Source organism: Pipistrellus hanaki (assembly GCF_964339955.1).
Source record: "Pipistrellus hanaki genome assembly, chromosome: 6".
Lineage (NCBI taxonomy): Eukaryota > Metazoa > Chordata > Mammalia > Chiroptera > Vespertilionidae > Pipistrellus > Pipistrellus hanaki.
This window is the reverse complement of record NC_140508.1, coordinates 61,323,906-61,344,185: the sequence shown is the minus strand read 5'-3', so window position 1 is coordinate 61,344,185 and position 20,280 is coordinate 61,323,906. Positions and strand designations below refer to the sequence as shown.

The 20,280-nt window shown below is 43.9% G+C and overlaps 1 protein-coding gene across 3 annotated transcripts in view; it reads left to right on the top strand.

Annotated features, from left to right (window-relative positions):
• PIEZO2 (piezo type mechanosensitive ion channel component 2) overlaps window positions 1-5,356 on the top strand; it is a 309,596-nt gene extending 304,240 nt beyond the window's left edge. For all 3 annotated transcript variants that reach the window (XM_084887741.1, XM_084887742.1, XM_084887740.1), the window contains 4 exons: window positions 915-1,043; window positions 2,293-2,372; window positions 3,124-3,307; window positions 4,398-5,356. In XM_084887741.1, the coding sequence (XP_084743867.1) occupies window positions 915-1,043; window positions 2,293-2,372; window positions 3,124-3,307; window positions 4,398-4,650 (646 nt within the window). In that variant the 3' untranslated portion in view covers window positions 4,651-5,356. The remainder of the gene's footprint in view (window positions 1-914; window positions 1,044-2,292; window positions 2,373-3,123; window positions 3,308-4,397) is intronic.
• The last annotated feature ends 14,924 nt before the right edge of the window (window positions 5,357-20,280 follow it).

The window sequence follows — 20,280 nt, the reverse complement described above, 5'->3', positions numbered from 1 at the left end:
CAGCTTGGCAGACCCAGGAGAGTGGAGCTGAGGGAAATGGCTCTTCACCGAACCTGAGCCAATGGCCAGCACGTGGCCGCTCCTTCACCTGTTTAGACTGAGCATGTCTTAGGAAAAGTTCTGGCATCCCAACGCCAGACGTGTTAGGGAAGCAGTTCAGGGGCCTCAACACAATATACCCACTGATTAGTTTCTTCCACCACAGTTGTGACTGAGGACTCTCTACAAGTTTATTTGTCAACCAAGCTTTAGGTTCATGTGGGTCCACCACTCCAGCTTCTCCGATGGAATTAAGAAACAATCATGATAGGTACAGAAGAAAGCCTTCTAGAATCTAAAGCGAATTCACAAGGAAATATTGTAAAGAAATATTCCAAAAGGGGATAGTTGATCATGCAAAAGAGTTTCTTTAATTTTATTTTCTCGTTTAAATGCCCCAGATTCCTCACATGAAATTCTGTACTGCCAAAAAAATTTACTCCTTAGCCTTTCTTTGAAGACCTACCAAAAAAGTAACAACAACAGGAAACATCACCTTCTGATTGAACATTCTTTTAAAAATGTGGATTCCATTAGTCACCGGGAACACCAGTTTCGCCGGATTGACATAGAGAGGGTTTGGGAAATGCGTGTCCAAGCAGCAGGACGCTCTCTCTTTTGCTCAGCAGACTGTGCCTCCTCCTCCTCCGCCATTTGTGTGAAAGTGTGGGTGGCCTCCCTGGGGTTTACTAACCTGTTGTCTAAGAAATGGGACATACAGCTGAGGTGGACAGGAAGGGCTGGGGTTGACAGTAGTGGACCCAATAACACCTTGGTGAGATTAATAACATTAAGAGTCAAGTGAGTTGATAATTTCTCTTCCAGATTTCTGAATAATCAGCGACATTGACGTTTTGTATGTTTTTTCTTAACAGAAACATGAGTCTGGGTGCAAAAGCAGAAATAGCAACAGATAAACTTTCTTTTCCTCTTAAAAATATTACTCGAAAGAATATAGCTAAAATGATAGCTGGCAACGACACACAAAGTTCCACAACGCCAGTGTAAGTGGATTGCTCTGTTCCTATAGCTTGAATAGGTGTATGTACCTGGTAAAGAATCCCCACCTACGAATTCATCATGTGCCAGAAATGCACTCATCATTCTTTGGTACCTCTAGTGGATTTCTGTTTGGGGGCCTCGTTGTACTATAATAGATTGAAGCAACTCTATTGCATTCCCTCTCGCTCTCTGTCCGCCTAGCCAGGGAGTATTGCTCTCACTCCTGAGCGGCAAGCTGTGCTGTCATCTTCTGTAATCACCAAAAGCCAGGGGAAGACTCTGCAAGACCCCTTCCTTTTGCATCTGCTGCAGGGTCACTGAATGCCTAGCTAATGTGTGTGTGTGTGGGGGGGGGGGGAGGGGAGCGCGGAGGGCATTTGGCAAAAGGTAAACAGAAATTTGAGGAGGAAATTATATCTTAACATATTATCATGCCACATGAGTCCTCCATTTCAAACACATCCAAGCTGTGATGTTTAGATTCCAATGTAAGAACTAGCAGCAGAAAAAAAAAAAAGTGCTGTTGGTCTAAAACTGCTAAATGATGTCCACCAGCCACTTGCCAGTTCTGTGGCCAGTCTGCCCTGGCCCTGTGTTTATGCTTTGAATGTGGGAACCACCATGATGCAATCCTCAGACAGATTCCTGACTAAAACATCCTTTGTTAACCAATCAAGTTGAAGGTCCCTCAAAGATTGTCAGATCCGCCTCCATCACTTCCCAGATGCACAAACAGGTCTAGGACGATGGGACAATCTCCGCAGGCAACCCTGCTCATCCCTCCAGAGGCTGGATAAGATTCAGGTCACCAGTTCTCTCCTCACATCTTACTCATATCACTAGATCAAATGCAGTCCACTTAATTATCAATATTTTTGAAATCCTAAAAATCAAGAGTGATCAATGTTATTGATACAAATTATAGGCTCCTAGCAAGAAAGACAGCCCTTTGCTTCAGAAACAGTAGCAGATATGGGGAAATCCCTGCAGCAGTTTTAAGGCATTGATTATTTGTGTGTAGTGTTTAGTGATTATTTGTGTGCATTGGGATAGAACCTGATGAATTTGTTTGGCTTCAGAGAATTCCGATTATAACCAGTATCCATAAATGGTGGTGACTACACATTGTATAGACATATAAAGACTCTTGCCATTATTTGTTTGATATAAGGTCAAAATAGCAATAAAAATCAATTTTATGTGGGTAAAACAACTAAAACTCAATTACCTTTTTTTTTTCTTTATGCACAGGACTATAGAAAGGATCTACCCATATTACGTGAAAGCACCTAGTGATTCTAACTCCAAACCTATAAAGCAACTTTTATCTGGTAAGAATGAGAGAGAATCACTCAGTCATTCTTTTTAATCTTTCTTTTATTCAACACACGAGGGTTTGCATTTTTCAACCTCTGTCCAACTTCTTTCCAGTTTTCTTTCCCTTGCAAGAGGCTATGGCTCCTGGCTGTGCTCACCAGCCAGAGGAGTCATTCGCTCACCTGTTCTTCATTTTCTTTTTCTGTTTATTGGTATAGAACCTGATTGACTCAATTCATATTTAATGACTTACATTACTGCTTAAGTCAGTCTGTTTACTTGTTTCTATTAGCAACCATATCTATGGCAGAAAACTGCCTCTTACAGTGTTAAATATGAAGACCCCACAATAAGAGCAATTGAAAAGGTAGTAGGAAATGTACTTGATTCAGTCCACAGGTGATTCCACATCAATGGTAGTGCTCCAGGAATGGTGTTTTCCCCATACAACGGTGATGAGAATGAATTTATGTCTAAGTAGTTGTTGGAAAGATGCCCAGGTGATGGGTCTTTCCCTCTCTGGCTGTGACTCTGCTGCCCTGCACATGTAGCCAAAGTGTCTGACCTTTTTAGTAAAAAAGAGAAACCCCACACCCGCCTAGGCCTGCTCTTTCTTTTCACTGCATTGTGAACATGGCCAGGCGGGCATCCTGGAATGATATGCTGTGGACGGGAACCAGGTTCTGCCATTTGAAGACTGTTGTGGATGTGCATTAAATCCCCAAATTCTCATGCTAACTTGATGTTATATTTTTTCTCTTCCAGAAAATAATTTCATGAATATCACCATCATTTTGTACAGAGATAATTCAACCAAATCTAACAGTGAGTGGTGGGTTCTCAATCTGACTGGAACTAGACTCTACAATCAGCATGCCCAGGCCTTAGAGCTGGTGGTCTTCAATGACAAAGTCAGCCCCCCCAGTCTGGGCTTCCTGGCTGGCTATGGGTAAGGACCCTTTTAACAATGAACAGTTGCAAGAGTCTATGTCTGCTAACCACTATGCTGACCTCACAAACTAATACAAAATGATATTAGATGTAAACTGTAATTGAAAAATAAAATTGAAAAATATGCCCCCCCCCCAAAAAAAAAAGAAATCATTTCTTAAAAAAGGAGTCTACTTCTGTATCATAGAAAGTTGAAGATGGGAAGCCATTTATCTTCTTAAATTTTTCTAATTTTGTAGCTTAAATATTAAAATTCACAGATCATTGACCTTTCATCTTAAAAAATAAGGAACCAGAGTCCCAAAGAAGTCCCAATCCTCGTGTGGCTCACAATGCTAATGATGGGACTAGAAGCTGTCTTTCCAGCTTGTTAACTATATCTTCCTGTTAAGCACAGTTTGATTGAAGCACTTCAGTGTTTACATTTAGAAATTAGCATAAATTTATCTTTATTTGCTTAGGTTTCCTTATGCCCTTAGTAGATATAGGATCATCAGAAACCATAGTTTTGGACAAGTCCAATGTTACCCTTTCACTACATTCTGATGCTTAAAATCCTAGGACACTGTCACATCCCCTACAAGTAGAAGTAGAAAGTTTTCCATTTTCCGGGAAAAGCCTCTTAAGAAATTGCAAAAGTTTTATTATAAAAATGAATCTCTGATAATGCAGTATTATTAAAGTGAAAGGTGTTAGGTACAAAAAACTATACAGAGTACATTTGGATTTCCACCAAATATATGATATGGTTGATGCATGTTATTATATGCGGTAAAATCACCTGAAGTTCATACATGAAACTGTTAAAATTAGTAAATTCCAAAATGTGAGATTTCACAGGACTTTTCTTTTTCAAATCTTAGAGTTCTGTAATGTGTAATTTTTTTTTAAGAAAGAGCATGAATTACCTTTTTTATCATCAAAAAAAGTAAATGTTTTCAACCAGAGAAAAACTGTAAGCTTTGCTAAGTTTATCATATCTTCTATGGATTTGGAAAGAAAATGTTACGGTTTTCTTTTAGATGTGTTCTATTGACCATATTTAACTGGTAGCTACAATTTCTACTTTTTGTGTTTTTTTTTTTCAGTATCATGGGACTGTATGCTTCAGTTGTCCTTGTGATTGGGAAGTTTGTCCGAGAGTTCTTCAGTGGGATTTCTCACTCCATCATGTTTGAAGAGCTTCCAAATGTGGACCGAATTTTGAAGCTGTGCACGGACATATTTTTAGTTCGAGAGACAGGGGAACTGGAACTAGAGGAAGATCTCTATGCCAAATTAATATTCCTGTACCGCTCACCAGAAACCATGATCAAATGGACTAGAGAAAAAACAAATTGACACCTTAGGACACAGACTGCAAATCAAGATAACATTTGAGTTTTCAAAAACAAAAAAAGCACAATATTCTCATAAGAGCTATGCATTTCTCATTCGATGGAAATGGTTTCTCTTCTGACAGGTGGCCAAAGGGAGTTGGCTTCCTTTTGTAGTCAAGGCTATCTTGCAAGTCCAGGCGCTGTTGAAAAAGTTATTTGTACTTCCATTTCTCTGAATCAGGGCTACTTGGTTTATGTTTTCATCAACAGTGTCTTGCATTTTGATAGACTATGTAAAGGAATCGTGGATGGGGCTCCTCCCTCAGAGAAACAGAAGAGAAGGAAGAAGGAAGGACGCCATGTTTTCCTGTGTGGGACCTTGTCCTTCTGAAGGAGATGCTATCACACAGGCCATGGCACTCTGTCGCCAGTGGGGAAGCTGCTGAGGGGAGAATAGATGGACCTCAGCACAACCCAAATATGCAACAGCAATAGGAGGCTGAAAACTCCTAAACCTATTTCTAGGAGAAAAAGAGAGAGGGAGTTGAGACCCTTGAAGATGCCAGTGGATGGATAAACCTCAGTCTAAGCAAAAAGATAACTTAGTGACACTCTTACTGCCTTATCTTAACTGAAGATTAATTAAAAAAAATTTTTTTTCCCCAATAAACACCAGTGACTTCTCAGGAAAAAAAAAAAAAAAAAAAAAAAAAAAGCAGCAAAACAAATAGGTGGACACGGGCTTTGTTGAGACTCAGCTAGTGATTCACATCCATGGTGGTGGCTGTTCTACTTCAGAGAGCCCATCACTGCTCCTGGTGAAACACAGACAAGAAGTAGAAAGACGGGAAATGCCGCCCAGCAGAGGTGGAGAACCTTGACTTTGTAACTCTTTATCAACTGAGGTCATGAGCACTCTTCCACCTTCTCCAACCCCCAACACGCTTTTCCCCATTTCCATGATTAAACAATGGTTTTCCGTATGTGACATTTTTCCTTCCTGTTTTACAGGTATATCAAAGAGTTTACATATTCCAATTCACATTTTTACATCTGAGACGGGTTTTTTAAGTTCATAATTATGAAAGAAATATGTATATTGAGCTTGGGGAAATAAACAATGGTCTTTTCTTAAATTATTGTTACTGGTAATACAACCTCTTCATTAAATAACATTGTAGCATGGAAATTTATGACTGAAATGTAGTTTTCATTCCATATTAAAATACAGTTTCTGAGAAGAATCGTTGAATGGACTAGATTATGTGGAGAAAAAATGATCCTATGTAGTTTGGGTTCGGGACTGACTCAAAATAAAGCACATCTTGCAAAGTCATTTTAAGAATATTCTTCATTCTGTCTTTTTGCATTTGATTGTTTTACGTGTTGTGTACAAGGAGTTTTTTAAAATTAACTGAGATAAGAATTCACTTGTTAGTTTGATTGGGTTTTTTTTTCTCTCATGGAGGATCTCTATGTGAATAATACAAGCAGGAAATAACTATAACAAATTAATTTCCAGAGGAAATTATTACAATGAATATAGAGCTTAAAAAAAAAAGAGCAGAGTTCAAATGATGTTCAGTGTATTCTAGAGAATTAGAGAATATTTGTTGAACTATGAAAGCTAGCGTGCTTCCAGCCTGCCGAAATAAACGACTCCAATCATTGAAACGATAAACTCAAACCACTCAGGGAACTCCGGCTCATGTTCTGATTTCCCGACAACAGGAAGAATCACTGTGCATATTTCTGGATCTGAATTCTTTCTTTTTAAAATGTCAACAGGGAATTTCCAGAGAGCATGTTCTAATACATTTAGGAAAGAGGAAAGTAGAAAAATGCTCCTGAAAAAAAGAACTGTAAAGTCAAAATATATCGGATTGTAATATTCCTCAAGAAAACAATTCCCAGATTTCAAGGGGGGAAAAAAGCTTCCCAAGTGTAAGGGGGAAAATATCAAAGGTGTTGACATAAGAAATGTCCAAACTTGTAGAGAATTTTTGGAAGACTTTATTTGAGCCAAACATCTGCCAGGAGCAAGATCTCAGATGCTCCAGAGAATGACAGTTTTGCAGTTCCTTTTATGCCTTAGAAATTAAGAAGGGGATGGGATGAAGATTACATGGAGGCAGGGAAAAAGCAAGGTATTTGTATTGGCATGTGGACTTTACGTTTTCAACAAAGAAGTTAGTTGGTCAAGGTGGAAATATTAACTTACTTGAAAAATATGGGTGTCTGAGCAATAGGTTTCATGATTTCTACAGGTTTCTACTATTTTTAAAAGTTTGTCTTTATTGCTGAAATTATTATAGATGTCTCCTTTGTTTTCTCCATTTACCATCTTCATCCCGCACCCATCCCAACCTCCAGGTGTCTACTATTGAGTAAAAGCCACTGGGTGAAAGAACAAATGTTGCTCATCTGCACCACAGCCCTTCTATCCAGGTGTGAGAAAAAGTAAGTGTGGCATGTCTGAACCTCCTACCCCCATCCAATGCTGAACCATTGACTGGAGAATGGAATTAGTCTACTGTCATGACAGACTTAGACATGCTCCTTTCCAGCCCAGCAAACTTCTGCCACTTCTATCTAGGCTTTTATATCTAGACTTTCCTCCTTATATCTCTTAGTTATAGTCTATTAACAGATTACTTGTCTCCAGTCTGGTAACTAGAACCCCAGGAGATTTTAATAGTTGTAGGCTCTGTCTGGAGTTGGTTGTGTCAAAGGGTAAAACCACTAGAATTTGTAAGTCAATATTTTTAGTAACTTTTACATGATAAAGCTTTTTGTTCCTTTGTACATTTTCCAAAAGCAGCAAGTTTGAGATTCATAACTAATGTGGTAATTAAATAAATAGAACAGGCATTGTTTTCCTAAGAAAGCAGATATCTCGGACTCTGATCAGGTTTTTATCTCTCACAGCATGCCTCAGAAATTCCTGGACTTAGTCCATAATGCGACATGCTGTTCTCAACCTTAGCAGCACATTAGATAATCAAGTGGAGCTTACAAAAGTTTCAAATGTAAGCCCAGACTTACATTCACCCCTGGGCTGGACAGCACAAATCTAAGGATGTAGGGCATGAACACCACACTCTGAGTCTTAAAGTTCAAAGGGTGATTCTAATTTTTAAATAAGTTTTAAATTACTGGCTCTAGAGAACCCTGGCATTCTCAGGAGGAAAAAAAAAGAGAGAGAGAGAGAGGGAGAGAGAGAAAAACGACAGCAAAAACAAGTAACACCTGTTGAGGATTTAAGGAGGCCCAATAAAGAGCCCTGCCTGTTTTGCCTTCTTGGGCTATGACACCTCCTCTAAAGCAAGAGGAAAGGGAGGGAGAGCTGAGAGGCTAAAATGTCACCTTTACAAAAATTAACTTAAAGTGGATCACAGATCTAAATGGAAAACACCAAACTACAACATTAGGAGATAACATAGGAGAAAACCTAGAGGGTGTGTGGCAATGACTTTTTAGATACAACACGGAAGGTATACTCTATGGAAGAAACAATTGATGACATGGACCTCATTAAAATTAAAAACTGCTTTTCAGTTCGGCCAATGTGGCTCAGTGGGTTGAGTGTCATCCCATGAACCAGAAGATTACAGCTTGATTCCTGGTCACCTGCCTGGGCGAGATAGAAACATCAGTGATGAGAGAGGATCATTGATTGGTTACCTCCTGCATGCCCCCCACTGGGAATCAAGCCCCCAGCCCAGGCAAATGCTCTTACCAAGAATAGAACCAACCATGATCTCCTGGTTCATAGGTTGATGCTCAACCAATGAGCCACACTGGCCAAGCACTCAATCTTTTTTTGAATGTTTATTTCCACATGTCCACATTTCTAATTCTCATTCTTTCAGGCAACATAGGTAAGGAATACCAGCCAGGAGATTGAGGAAAAACAGATTGTGTGGTGAAAGACTGAACTCCCCAGCCTCTGGGAATTGCAAATGATATTTAAATGGTTCTGGGTCCCTATTTCTCTGCTGTCTGTCCACCACCAAGTCTGAGAAACAGCCTCTGAAGGCCACCTTCCCTCAGGAAACTGCAAGATACCCAGTGCTTCTATCATCAACTGCCCACTAGAGTGCAGGTTGGCCAGGGCCAGTAGAAAGCAGGAAGAGGGAGGGCGGTGAAGAAGCACCTGAGAAGGTGGTTTGAGTCCCAGGCAAGGTGAGCAGCGCTGGGCTACTGGTGCTGAGTTCTGTAAAGAACCACAGGGCTGGTTATGGAAAGTGCTCTAGCACAGCTTGTCAGTTGCATTTCAGTGAGCTCCGCAGGCTTGGTGGCTGGGACCCAGCCTCATGTCAGCAAATGCGGAGAGCGGCTACAGTGTTTGGACAGGTTCAAGCCTCGGATTAATGAGAGGGCACAGTCCTCTCGTGGCAAAGCCACGTGCAAGTCCCAGCTTGGAGGGCAGAGCCCTCCCAGCACAGTTATAGCCAAAGGCTATGGTTGTAAACTTGACCTAATGGTCCAAACCTGTGGTCCCACGTGGTTGGGTAAGGTGGGCTTGATAGAGTTCAGGTGCATGTAATTGAGTAGATTAAAACATTATTAACATCTTGACCATGCCCTTACTTTGCCTCCTGGAATCTGGCTATAAAATAAAGACTTGGCTTAGAGCAGTGTTTCCCAAACTTCTCTCATGATGAGAATCACCTGGTGGAGTTGTTAAAACACAGATTCCTGAATCCCAACTAAGAAGTGCTGAACTAGAATTTTTGAGAACATATAGGTAAAATTGCATACCTAACTTAGTGCTCTGTATATAACATCTGTCTTAGAGCACTAGTTAAGTATACAATTTTACCTATATGTTCCCAAAAATTCTAGTTCAGCACTTCTTAGTTGGGATTCAGGAATCTGTGTTTTAACAACTCCACCAGGTGATTCTCATCATGAGAGAAGTTTGGGAAACACTGGCTTAGAGGCAGGGTTTCTGTCTCTCCATCAGAAAAGCAGCGTCCCACTGAGCCTCAGCTTTATTCTCTTGTCTGTCTTTTCTAAATCCTTCACCGCCCACATCCCCCCCCCCCCCTCAGGTTTACCCTTGGCCATGCTGGCATGGCACAAGCAAACAACTGAATGCTGGAAGAGCATTTAGTGACTTTATTACGTCAAGCCATGTAATTCATGGAGGGGCCCGGTGGGTCTAATATTTGAAGTGTCTGTGTATTCTATTGCATTCCATGTATCTGAGGGCTTGGTAACTAGGTGCAGTCACAGACAGGTGAACCTGTGGCCAGCACACTACAGTCAGCACCCCGGGATCATCTCCTCCACATACTCTATCCCCTTCCCACACTCTATCCCCTCCCACAGCCTCGCAGCCCTTTCAGTTTCTTGACTTCTCCCCAGCATCCTCTCTCATGTTCTTCCAGCCTTTGGTGCGTGTGGCACCATCATCCTCTGCTGGGTCCAATGTTAGTTACTATTTGGGAAGGGGAGGTGGGGGAGGGGAAAGGCTTCCATTTTTCAGAATGGGAAAGGAGTGGGAAAAGAGGCCCCCAGTAGGATCTGACCTCCAGGCAAAACCCCTAAAAGATAATAGGATTTTTGCCACTGTGGGGATTCACATCTTATTGGCACACCTCATGTCATTTTTATACTAAATGAATTTTTCTCTCCTTCACAGGTAAGTTACAGTTTTAAAAGATGTTTGTTAGTTTGTTTGTTTAATTACTCAGGAGGTATTAGGCTCTAGGCTTAGAAATGGAACTATCACCTTGGGTAAAAAGGCATTATCCAGTCACTTAACCTAACTTGAGAGGCAAACCTGGCAGCTCAGACAGTCCAGGAGCTTCCGGGTCTCAGAAGGAAGATAGCCCTGGCCAGTGTGGCTCAGTTGGTTGGGCATCATCCCAGTATCCACTTCCTCTGCATTCACTTCCTAGTCACATTTTTTCACATGGTCAAATTCCTAGTGGGAAAACTAGGTGACTTTTATGGAGAAAAATGAATTTCTGTAGCTCTTTAGAAATATGGCTGATTTTGGTTTTGAGTCTCCAGGCTCAAAACCAAGTAGCCAATATTTGGAAATGCCTGGCTAGCCTCATTAATAAGTGAGGATAAATGAGGTATACCTGGTGGCCTCATGCCTGTCCTCTCAGTTAACTAAAGAAGTCAGCGAGTCACCCACTTGGTATGGGTTCAGTGACGCTATGAGGGCTCTCACACCTCACATGAAGTCATCCCCCTCCCCCCATTGAATGATATGATTTTTTGAGGGGGAAAATTAATTTGCAAACTTAGATAGGGAGAATGCTCACATGTAAGCACCACTTGGAGAGATGACACACTGCCCAGAAATTTTGCCAGGAGTGTATTAGCTTCAAGTGTGTGGTTCAATATACGAAAGGAAGATGAGCAGGCAATATGAAAGGCTGAGAGGTGAGGGCATTGGAGGCTCCCAAGGAAGCAGCTCACCTCGGCATGCTGCCTGGAGAGCCTGGACTAATGTTGAATGCCTCTGTTCCTTGGGCCTAACCTCACTTGTCTACAAGATGTGATATTCAACTGAATGTGCAAAAGTTAGAGATCATGTCAGCTTTCTACCAGGTCTACAACAAAGCCAAATCATAAGTACATATACTTACAAGTGTACAAATATAGCCACTTAAAATCTTATATAAGTAAAGTTGTTTTGTCATCCATTAGCTATTTTTTGTAATTTATTAATGTTTTCGTATTTGGGATACAATCTCAATCAGAGCTATATTTTTCTGGACAAGTTTTACATGCATGAATATTGTTTCATCTCCAGGTAGGAATGCTTTTTGAAAAACAGAAGCACATTGAGTTGTGGAAAGTTCTGGAATAACTTCCTTTGACTCCCTGTGCCTTTGGCTCACTGACGGTTCCGCTGGACTGCTCCACACAGCACACTCTCCCCTCTGCGGCCCAGAGGAGCTGCCCAGAACTTGACCTCTGAAGCTGCCAGCACATATGCACAGTGGTCCATGGACCAGACCATCATAAAACACTAATGATGCATTAGGAAACTGCATACCAACAGCATTAAATTATGAATTAGACTGCTTCGTGGCACCCAGACTGATGCAAGGCAGTGAATTATTAATGAACCTTGCAGATGGCTGTGTCTCACATTGTTCAGTACTGCCCTGAGCCTGCAGCAGTTAATAGCAAGCAGCTCTCTCCTGGGACAAAGAAACTTGGGACAAGAAATCCAGAAAACGTTAAAAAATAAATAAATAAATAAAAGAAAGAAAAGAAAAACAAGGGGAAAACCCAGAAAACATTAAAAATAAAACTTATGATATCAGTTTATATTCTGAAAACAAAATCTTTCTGAGGACCCTTGCAGATAACAATCATCTTGGGAACCTAACCATGCCATCAGGCTGCCTCCCCAAGCTAGGGTTTGGCCAGAGAGAATACAATGGAGTCAACCAGTCTCCACAGGAACACCAAAGGGGAAATGAGCCACAAGATTCAACAAGAGAGAGGTATGAGGTCTGCCTGTGGATCGTCAGGCTCAGGACAGCTATACGGGATCCCTCATGAGAATGACCTAGGAAATGAGCTACAGGAGGGATTACATATTCCCAGGAACAAACGAGAAGGAAGAAGATTACAAACTTGGAAAACCTCTCCATTAAATAGCTCATATTCCTTTCTCTCTTTTCGTTCTGGTGTTGCTAATCTCCACTACATGCTAAGGCACTAAAAAGGTATAGGACTTGCTTCAGTGGGGCTTTGGTGCTCACCAAATCTGCCCCTTGAGTGTGTTCCTTATGGATGTGGACACCACCCAGCATGAGCTCCAGAGCAATCTGCAGATGTCTGCTACTTGTTTTAGGCTTGGAGGTGCCCCGGATAGCCAAGCTGTGAACCAAGGCAGGCTGCTGTGAGTGCTGGACCTGAGGCCCCTTAGTGGAAGGTAGGGGAAACACTGAGGCCAGCTGCTGCTTGTTTTCAGATTTTAGAAGAGTCTCTTCTCCTCACACAATTTGAAAGTTCTATTAACCATGAGATAAAGTGTAGGCCAGATATTCCAAAGAGGATGAGTCAGGACTCGGGGCAAGAACTGAGGAAAGGTCAAGGTGACTTAATGAGGATTTCTGCAGACCCCATGCCTGCAGCTGGTTCCAGGGGCTCCCCTCCCAGTGTGAAGTCAAACTTATGTTTTTCAGTCAGCAGTCGGGTTTCTATTGATAAAGCAGATACATCTCTCCAGAGTTCTTAGGTCTTTCCAAGGTAACCTGAGCCAGTTTCTCCCATCCACCCCAACCCCATGATGGATCACTCAGCCTGATTTATGGGGGAACATCTCCAGACCATGAGTCCCTCCCCAGGCAGTGCTGTATCAACACCAACACCAGTCCTGACTGAGGCTGTGCCACGGGGAACTGCAGCTCCTCAGGATTCTCTCTGCAGCAGCCTCTGGGAGGGGGTGAGGTGCAAGGGGGTGTTTGGGGAGAGCCTTAAACATGGAACCCAACTCCTGCAATGGCCTTTGGGTATGTCCATTTAATGAGGCTGTAAGCCAAGGTTATTTAAATACCCATCCTCCTAAAGACAAACATTAATTCTCTGAGACTGGCTAAACTCAGAAAAAGAGAAATGTTATCCTAATTGCCTCATGATTCACAGGGGCATCGCAGCCATGGTAGAATAGATATTCACGTGCACTTTCAATGTTAGTTTCTTTCCTTCATCCCTACCCCTTCTAGTTGACTTTCAGACGATGTGCCCTCTCGCCTGTAAAGAACGAAATGAGCCATGCAGCTCCTGTGGGCTAGTTCCCCAGCTGCCACCGACGCGCTGACATTTTAATCACCGTGACAGAGGCTGACGGGGTGTGCGGACATGGGCCAGGCTTTTCCAGAGCTGCCTTGGCTGGGAGCCTGGGAAGAGGGAGATTCCATCTCTCATGCTGTCCTGGGGACTTTGTTCACATCATGACACATATTTTAATTTCTTTACTCCTATACTGAAAAAAAGAAAAAAAGAAAAAGAAAATGTCACCTTGACAGCAATGAAGGTTCTCTCTTGCAGGTCCCAGCCTGAATTCCTGATCCGCCATAAAGTCAGGCCCAGGCAGTTCTGAGATCCCACAAAGGGGGCTTCATGTGCTTGTGAATCAGCTCTTTATGTGTCTCCTTGACATTGGTCTGTGTCCTCTCCCCCTTGAAGAAAGTCTATGAGGCGGCAGGGTGGCCCTGCAGCCCTGGAGTCCTTGATGCCCACAGGCCTGGCTCCTGGGGAAATAGAGAGACGCCCCCTTTCCCAGGCAGTCTTCCTAGTCACTGTGTCTGTATGGACCACTGACGTGCTACCTTAAACCCTTGACGACACACAGAAGCTACAGAGCAGACGTCTTGTTTTTGTTTTGTTGTTGGAGTTCATCCTCTCCTTGGGACTCAGCTGTAGACTCTGGAAAGACAAGGCCGTGATCAAATCTGTGAGAGCTACTTGGTTCTACTAGAGCTGCCCTCTGGGTACCTCTCAGCAGGAAAGCCCTTTGGCAGGTAACAAGGTAAACCACTGGACAAAATACTGAGGAGGGAGAGAAAGAAGGAGAGAGAGGGAGGGAGGGAGGGAGGGAGGGAGAGAGAGAGAGAGAGAGAGAGAGAGAGAGAGAGAGAGAGAGAGAGAGAGAGAGAGGGAGAGAGAAGAAGAAGAAGGAGGAGGAGGAGGAGGAGGAGGAGGAGGAGGAGGAGGAGGAGGAGGAGAAGGGAGGGAGGGAAGGAGGGAAGGAGGGATGGAGGGAGGGAGGGAGGGAAGGAGAAAGGAAGGAAGGAAGGAAGGAAGGAAGGAAGGAAGGAAGGAAGGAAGGAAGGAAGGAAGGGAAGAAGGAAGGAAGGAAGGAAGGAACCCAGCTCAAAGGCACTGACTAGCACAGGAATGAAATAGGCTGGCATTTGAAGAATGGAAAGGCAAAGGGTAAGCCTGAGGCCCAAGTACAGAGCAACTCTCTGTCTTTCTGACTTGAAGACAAAGAGGTCTGGGTTCAGGGTTCCTGGAGAGGACAGTGAGGAAGGGGATCCTGGGAAGGAGAGAGCCAGAGAGGTGAGTGTGAGATTCCCTGGCCACTGGGATCTAAGCACTGCAGAGAGGCAGCCAGTTAAAGAGGAGAGAACCAAACTGAGATTGGAGCTGCTGTTCAAGAGACAGAGTTTGTGGTCTAAAACCAACCAAATTAATTTTGATAAAACAACACACACATTGGAGGAATATGTCAGAATCCAAAGTCTCCACAGCAGGCCATTGACCATGATCAGAACACAAACTAAAATCATCTGCATGTTAAAAAAAAAAAAAAAAAAAGACAATAGAGACTACCCTGATGTGAGTCAGATGTCAAAATTAGCAGACCAGTTTAAATCAGTGATGACAACTAGGGCCAATAAATAGCAAGCATCTAGTCATGCAAAGAGGAACTCTCAGCAGAGGGATGGAAAACATTAAAAAGTCCAAGTGGTAATTCTGAAACTAAAAGATAGTATACCTAAAATAAAATAAAAAATGGACATATTTATCAGCTTAATTGGAATGAAAGTGAAAACAGTCAGTGAACTTGAAGAAATATTAGCAGAAATTATCCAATCTGCAGAAGAGAGAAAATGGGTATGGAAAAACATTGACAACTTAAATAAAATGAGCAAATTCCTTGAAAAATAAGGCTTAGCAAAACTGGCGACAGGTAGTAGACAAATAAATCTCTGCATTGTCAGGTGTGGTGATCTGTGTGTGTTAGAAATATGGACCGAAGGCTTCTGACCAAGGACAGAGGGGTTCAGCAACTCAAGCCATTTCCACCCAAATCCCCCTCCTCCTGCTGCCTCACTGCCCCAGAGCCTTCTCTGTTCATATCCTCTTAATTCTTGAGGCTTAGTCCAAATTCTTAAGGCATGAGGTCTTCTTTAGCCATGCTGTTTTGTTTTCTTTAGAATTCCAAGCTTAAAATAGTTATAAAATAGATAAGGGATAGGTGAATGGAAACCTACCGGCTCTCACAGTGCAAGCTTTAAACTAAAAATAGGACCATCTAGTAAATTGCATTAAACGCTCTATCCCTATAACTGTGTGTGTTTTACCTCTTTATAAGCCTTCTACCTAACTCTGTAGGCGCTGCTGGTAACTCTGTAGGCTGTGCTGGTCACTTCGCAGGTTGTGATGGCAACTAGCACATGAAGGAAAGGGAGATGCAAAGCACATGAAGGAAAGGGAGAAAATGGTGACCCAACCTCTCTCAGTCATTACGCCACACATCCTCTTTGGCAGACAAACAAAAACTCTGCACTTCTGAGTTCCCCTGGAGCCCGGCTCACCCTCCTCCAAGGAACTGAGCCAATGGACACTTTTGTCCACAGCCTCTTGGCTGCCAAACCATGCAACTGACTATCTCCCCACTTCCTTAAGGAATGAAAATGGGCTGGCGTGTTGGCTTGAAGTTGGTAAATATTCTTTACTCTAGGACACATGTGTCAAACACAAGGCCCGCGGGCCAAATCCAGCCCGCCAGGCCTTGCAATGTGGCCCGCACCGCGCTGTCATCACTGCACTCCGCTGTCAGTTTATGACATTGTCAGTTTATGACTGTTCAGTAAATCATTCGGCCTGCGATTTAGGCTGGATTTTAGATTTTGGCCCCTTCTCTGATTGAGTTCGACACCTCTACTCTAGGAGGTAAAGGTGCATTCCTAGCATTGGGGACCGCGTGCCCCTCTATGATAAAAAACAAATGTAATTAATGCGTTGCCCTTGAGTTTGAGGCTACACGAACGAATGTATTTCTGTCTCAGTTGGTTGGGTTGTTTTTGTTAGCTTGACATTTTTCCTCCCAGTAACTAGAATATTAGCTATCAAGACAAAGAGGACAGGAGTGAGAAGATAGGGAGAGAGAAGGAAATTGAAAAGAAAAGGAAAGAAAACAAGATAGGAAAAAAGGAGGAAAAGTGGATGTGAAAGAAGAGGGAGGGAAAGGGAAGAGAAGGGAAAGAAATGCAAGGAAGAAAGAAGCATGAAAAGGAGGAAGAAAGGGAGGAAGGACAGAAGGGGGAGAGTAAAGGTAAGGAGAGAGAGAAAGGAGAAAAGAAAGAAAGCTTGATTTTGATAGACCCAGGCCTCTAATTTTCTATTGGGTCATGGGTTGCCCTTTGCATCTCCACCATGCGGCAAAGACATCAGTAGCCTGCCCTGAGTTTTACCCCCGCTGGGGAGATAAACGCTCTGGATAATAATTTGCAATTTGTTAAAAGCCTTGTCCTCTCCTTGTCACCTTCCCCATAAGTGAGTCTCTGGGCTTATACATAATTCACAACCCTTTTCTAGCTCTTAATCATATTTTTTTCAAGCCAAATTCAGGATTTACAATCAAAACAACTTTTTAACCCCCCCCCCCCCCGCAAAAAAAAAAAAAATCCATTAACTTGCTTTGGTATTTGTCCAAACTGAATTTGATGGACAGCATAATTGGAGTTATTTTGCCTTGAGTCTGAAAAAATAAATGGATTTGTATTTTCACTAAGTAACTAAATTCTCTGTGGTACACTGGTAAGGAAGTGTACATGCTGGTCATTTCCCTGAGATGTTCACTTAAGCCCCAAAGCGATGGCCAGAGGTGAGGATTTGCTAATTTCCAGCATTTACAGAGAGTCAACTGCATTCGTTTTCGGTGTTTTATGTAGCTGACACCATGGGTGACTGACAGTGGGGCGTTCCAGTCAATCTCTTCTCATCATTTGCTTCCCTAGTGAGGATACTCAGCATAAAACTGAAGCCATGGATGGCTTAGGATGGACCCCACAGAGCCATCTTGTGGTGCTGAGAGAGAACTGTCACCCAGGGTTCCCATCTGTGCCCAGTCCTGCCTGCTCTCTCCACATCTGCTGCCCTTGCAAAGGTCCCAGCAACACATCCTGCTGCTCCGTTTCAGGCCCTCCCATGCACTATGCTCAGGGAGCTGCCAGAAGGCAGAAAACAGCATGGAAGGCTTCTCCCCAGGGCCCTGCTGTCACCTTGACAGTGGGATTCTAGTCTCCAGAGCTGCAAGAGAGTACATTCCCATTGATTTGAGCCATCCAGTTTCCGGTTCTTTGTTATAGCAGCCCTAGGAACTGGGACACACACACACACACACACACACACACACACACACACACACACACCGCCCCCATTGTTTGGGCCCCATTATTGTCCAGGCTACTCATTTCCCACCAGGGTGTTTGTGATGGGGAAGGGCCGTGGGAATGGAAAGAGACAGTCTTACCCAATTGTATTTAAAATGCTTTACATTTGGACATTTTGCAAAAACTTATATGTGCACCGTGTTGAGGACCGTAGCCCAGTCTTAGAAGACCCCAGACATAAGCTGCTTTGGGAAACAAGCCTGGGACACTCTGCCTGGGAACCAAGCGCAGCTCTCTAGAGAGTATCTGTGTGAGGTTTGGATCGCAGATCAGCACTGCAGCTGTCAGGGCTCATGGGGCTAAGCCTCAAAGGTGGTGCACAGACTCTCGGAGGGAGCGGGTGAATGAAAAGGCAAGTTGACAGTACAACCTAGTCCCTGTCCTAAGTCCAGACAGTCTGACTGTATCATAGATTTTACCTAATTGTATCTAATTATCAGAATTAGATAAATAACACAGAGGGCACCTGTGCGAATGCTAAAGTGACCAGATGTCCCTATTTTTAACAATTTGTCCCGCAGAGTTTTAAAAAAGTCCCGATTTTGGGGGGGAAAAATCGAGACTTTTTTAAAACGCCGCGGGACGCAGGACAAATTGTTTGAAATCGGGACTGTCCCGCCAAAAGCGGGACGTCTGTTCACCATAGCGAATGCTCGTGGGAAGAAGGGGCAGGTGTGGGAGGTAGAAGCTAGACACAAAACCTTAATAAATGGACAAGTTTTAACGGGAGGTGCTGAGGCCCTTCCTCCAGCCTGACCCAGCGTGTTTCCAATACCCTAGCTGGCCGAGTCCCGGCTCTGCAGACCTGCCACTCTGCAAAGGGCCTTATCGCAGGCTTCCTGCAGCCACCTGCATGGAGAAGTCTGGCATGATGCCTAATGCCACCTTTAGTTCTTGAGCAGGGCTTACAGGTGCCGTAAATGTATGTGAGACGTGAGGAATGGAATTTTTATGCCCGTGAAAGCAGAGGGAAAATAACTTAACGCTGGACTGAAGAGGGCATGAGGTCATTTTTTTCATAAATCCTCCATTTTCAACATTTAGGGACCTTGAAGTGCACCTGGCCGCAGCCCCTCTTCTCACAGAAAAGTGAGACCCAGGGGTCCAATGCCCCCCCCCCGTCACAGCTGGAGGGTCAGTCCCTGCTTGATGTGCCTCTATTGCTGCTGTCACTCCAGACCAGGCGAACCCTGCAACACTAATGATTGCTTTCCCTGCTGTAGATTAATTAGAGGAGTGATATATTTTGAGCTTAATTTACCTCTGTATGAAGGAGGTGTTTTGTGGTGTGTTTTTTTGGCAGTTGTATTTTGCTTGTTTATGCTGAGTCTAGGGCAGGGTTCTTCAAACTACGGCCCGTGGGCCACATGCGGCCCGCAGAGGAGTCTGATCCGGCCCGCCAGGTTTTTTGGGCAGTGAGCGCAGCCGAGGTGTTACAGTAGGAATTAGTAGTTCATATAGTCCGGCCCTCCAGCTCTCTGAGGGACCGTGATCTGGCCCCCACTTTAAAAAGTTTGAGGACCCCTGGTAGGGCTTTGCTACTGCAGACTGATAATGTCTCCGTTTCTTTGCCTTAAACCTCTCTTCTCTCCCCATAGCTATATTTTCCCTTTACCCCCACGGCATCTCTTGGTTTAATTATTCCCAAAGCTGGATTATGAGAAGGGATCAATATTAGCACGAGGAAGGCTATTTGTGTTTATTTACTCGGCAGCAGGTCCTGGAAGGCCTTTGCCCACCCCTGCGTAGAACCGTGATCATCGGGCTGTAAGGATCCACCTCCACCCTCCCCCGATCGGCCCAGGGTCCACGGGGAACCCCTCTAGGATAAAAGAATATTGAGGGTGGGGGATACAGGGGGTTCCCTGGTGCACATCCTAATGTAGAAACTGCAGGCCCGAAGGGGAAACGTATAGCTGCCCTGAAGGCCCTGCCTGCCTGCTGTTTTGGCTTTGGGCAGGGAACCACTACAGCTGCACAGGGCACAGTCAGAGGGGCCCACGCCTGGGGTCATCTTGCATTTCTCCATCATTTTATCTTCGTATCTGTGGTTTTGTAAGCAGTCTGTGGGGACAGTGGAGGGTGTGCCAGGGACCCACCTCTTCCCAGGTTGGGTTCTCGGTAGTCCACTCCCTGTCCTGCCCTCCAACTCGCTGCTGCCCTCTGCTCTGGTGACCTGGGCATGAGGAGGGCCAATGTCATGGCAGGGCCCAAGCCCCCAGGAGAGTCTGCTCCCAAAGGACTGAAATTGAATAGCATGTGCAAAATACTATAATTGGCAGAGAGACACAGAGGAGCGAGGCTTTGTCTGGTATTTTCACAAAAAGCCCTGCGTTTTTATTTTGTAGCGGCCTCTCCAAATCATGTAACTGGTCTTGGCCGGAGAGCACCTACCAAGTCCAGATTCAGGACTGGCCGGAGCTGGGTAGGAGTCACGAGGGCTGGGCTGGGATCTTGGGCAGCTGTGGGGAAACTGCTGGGAG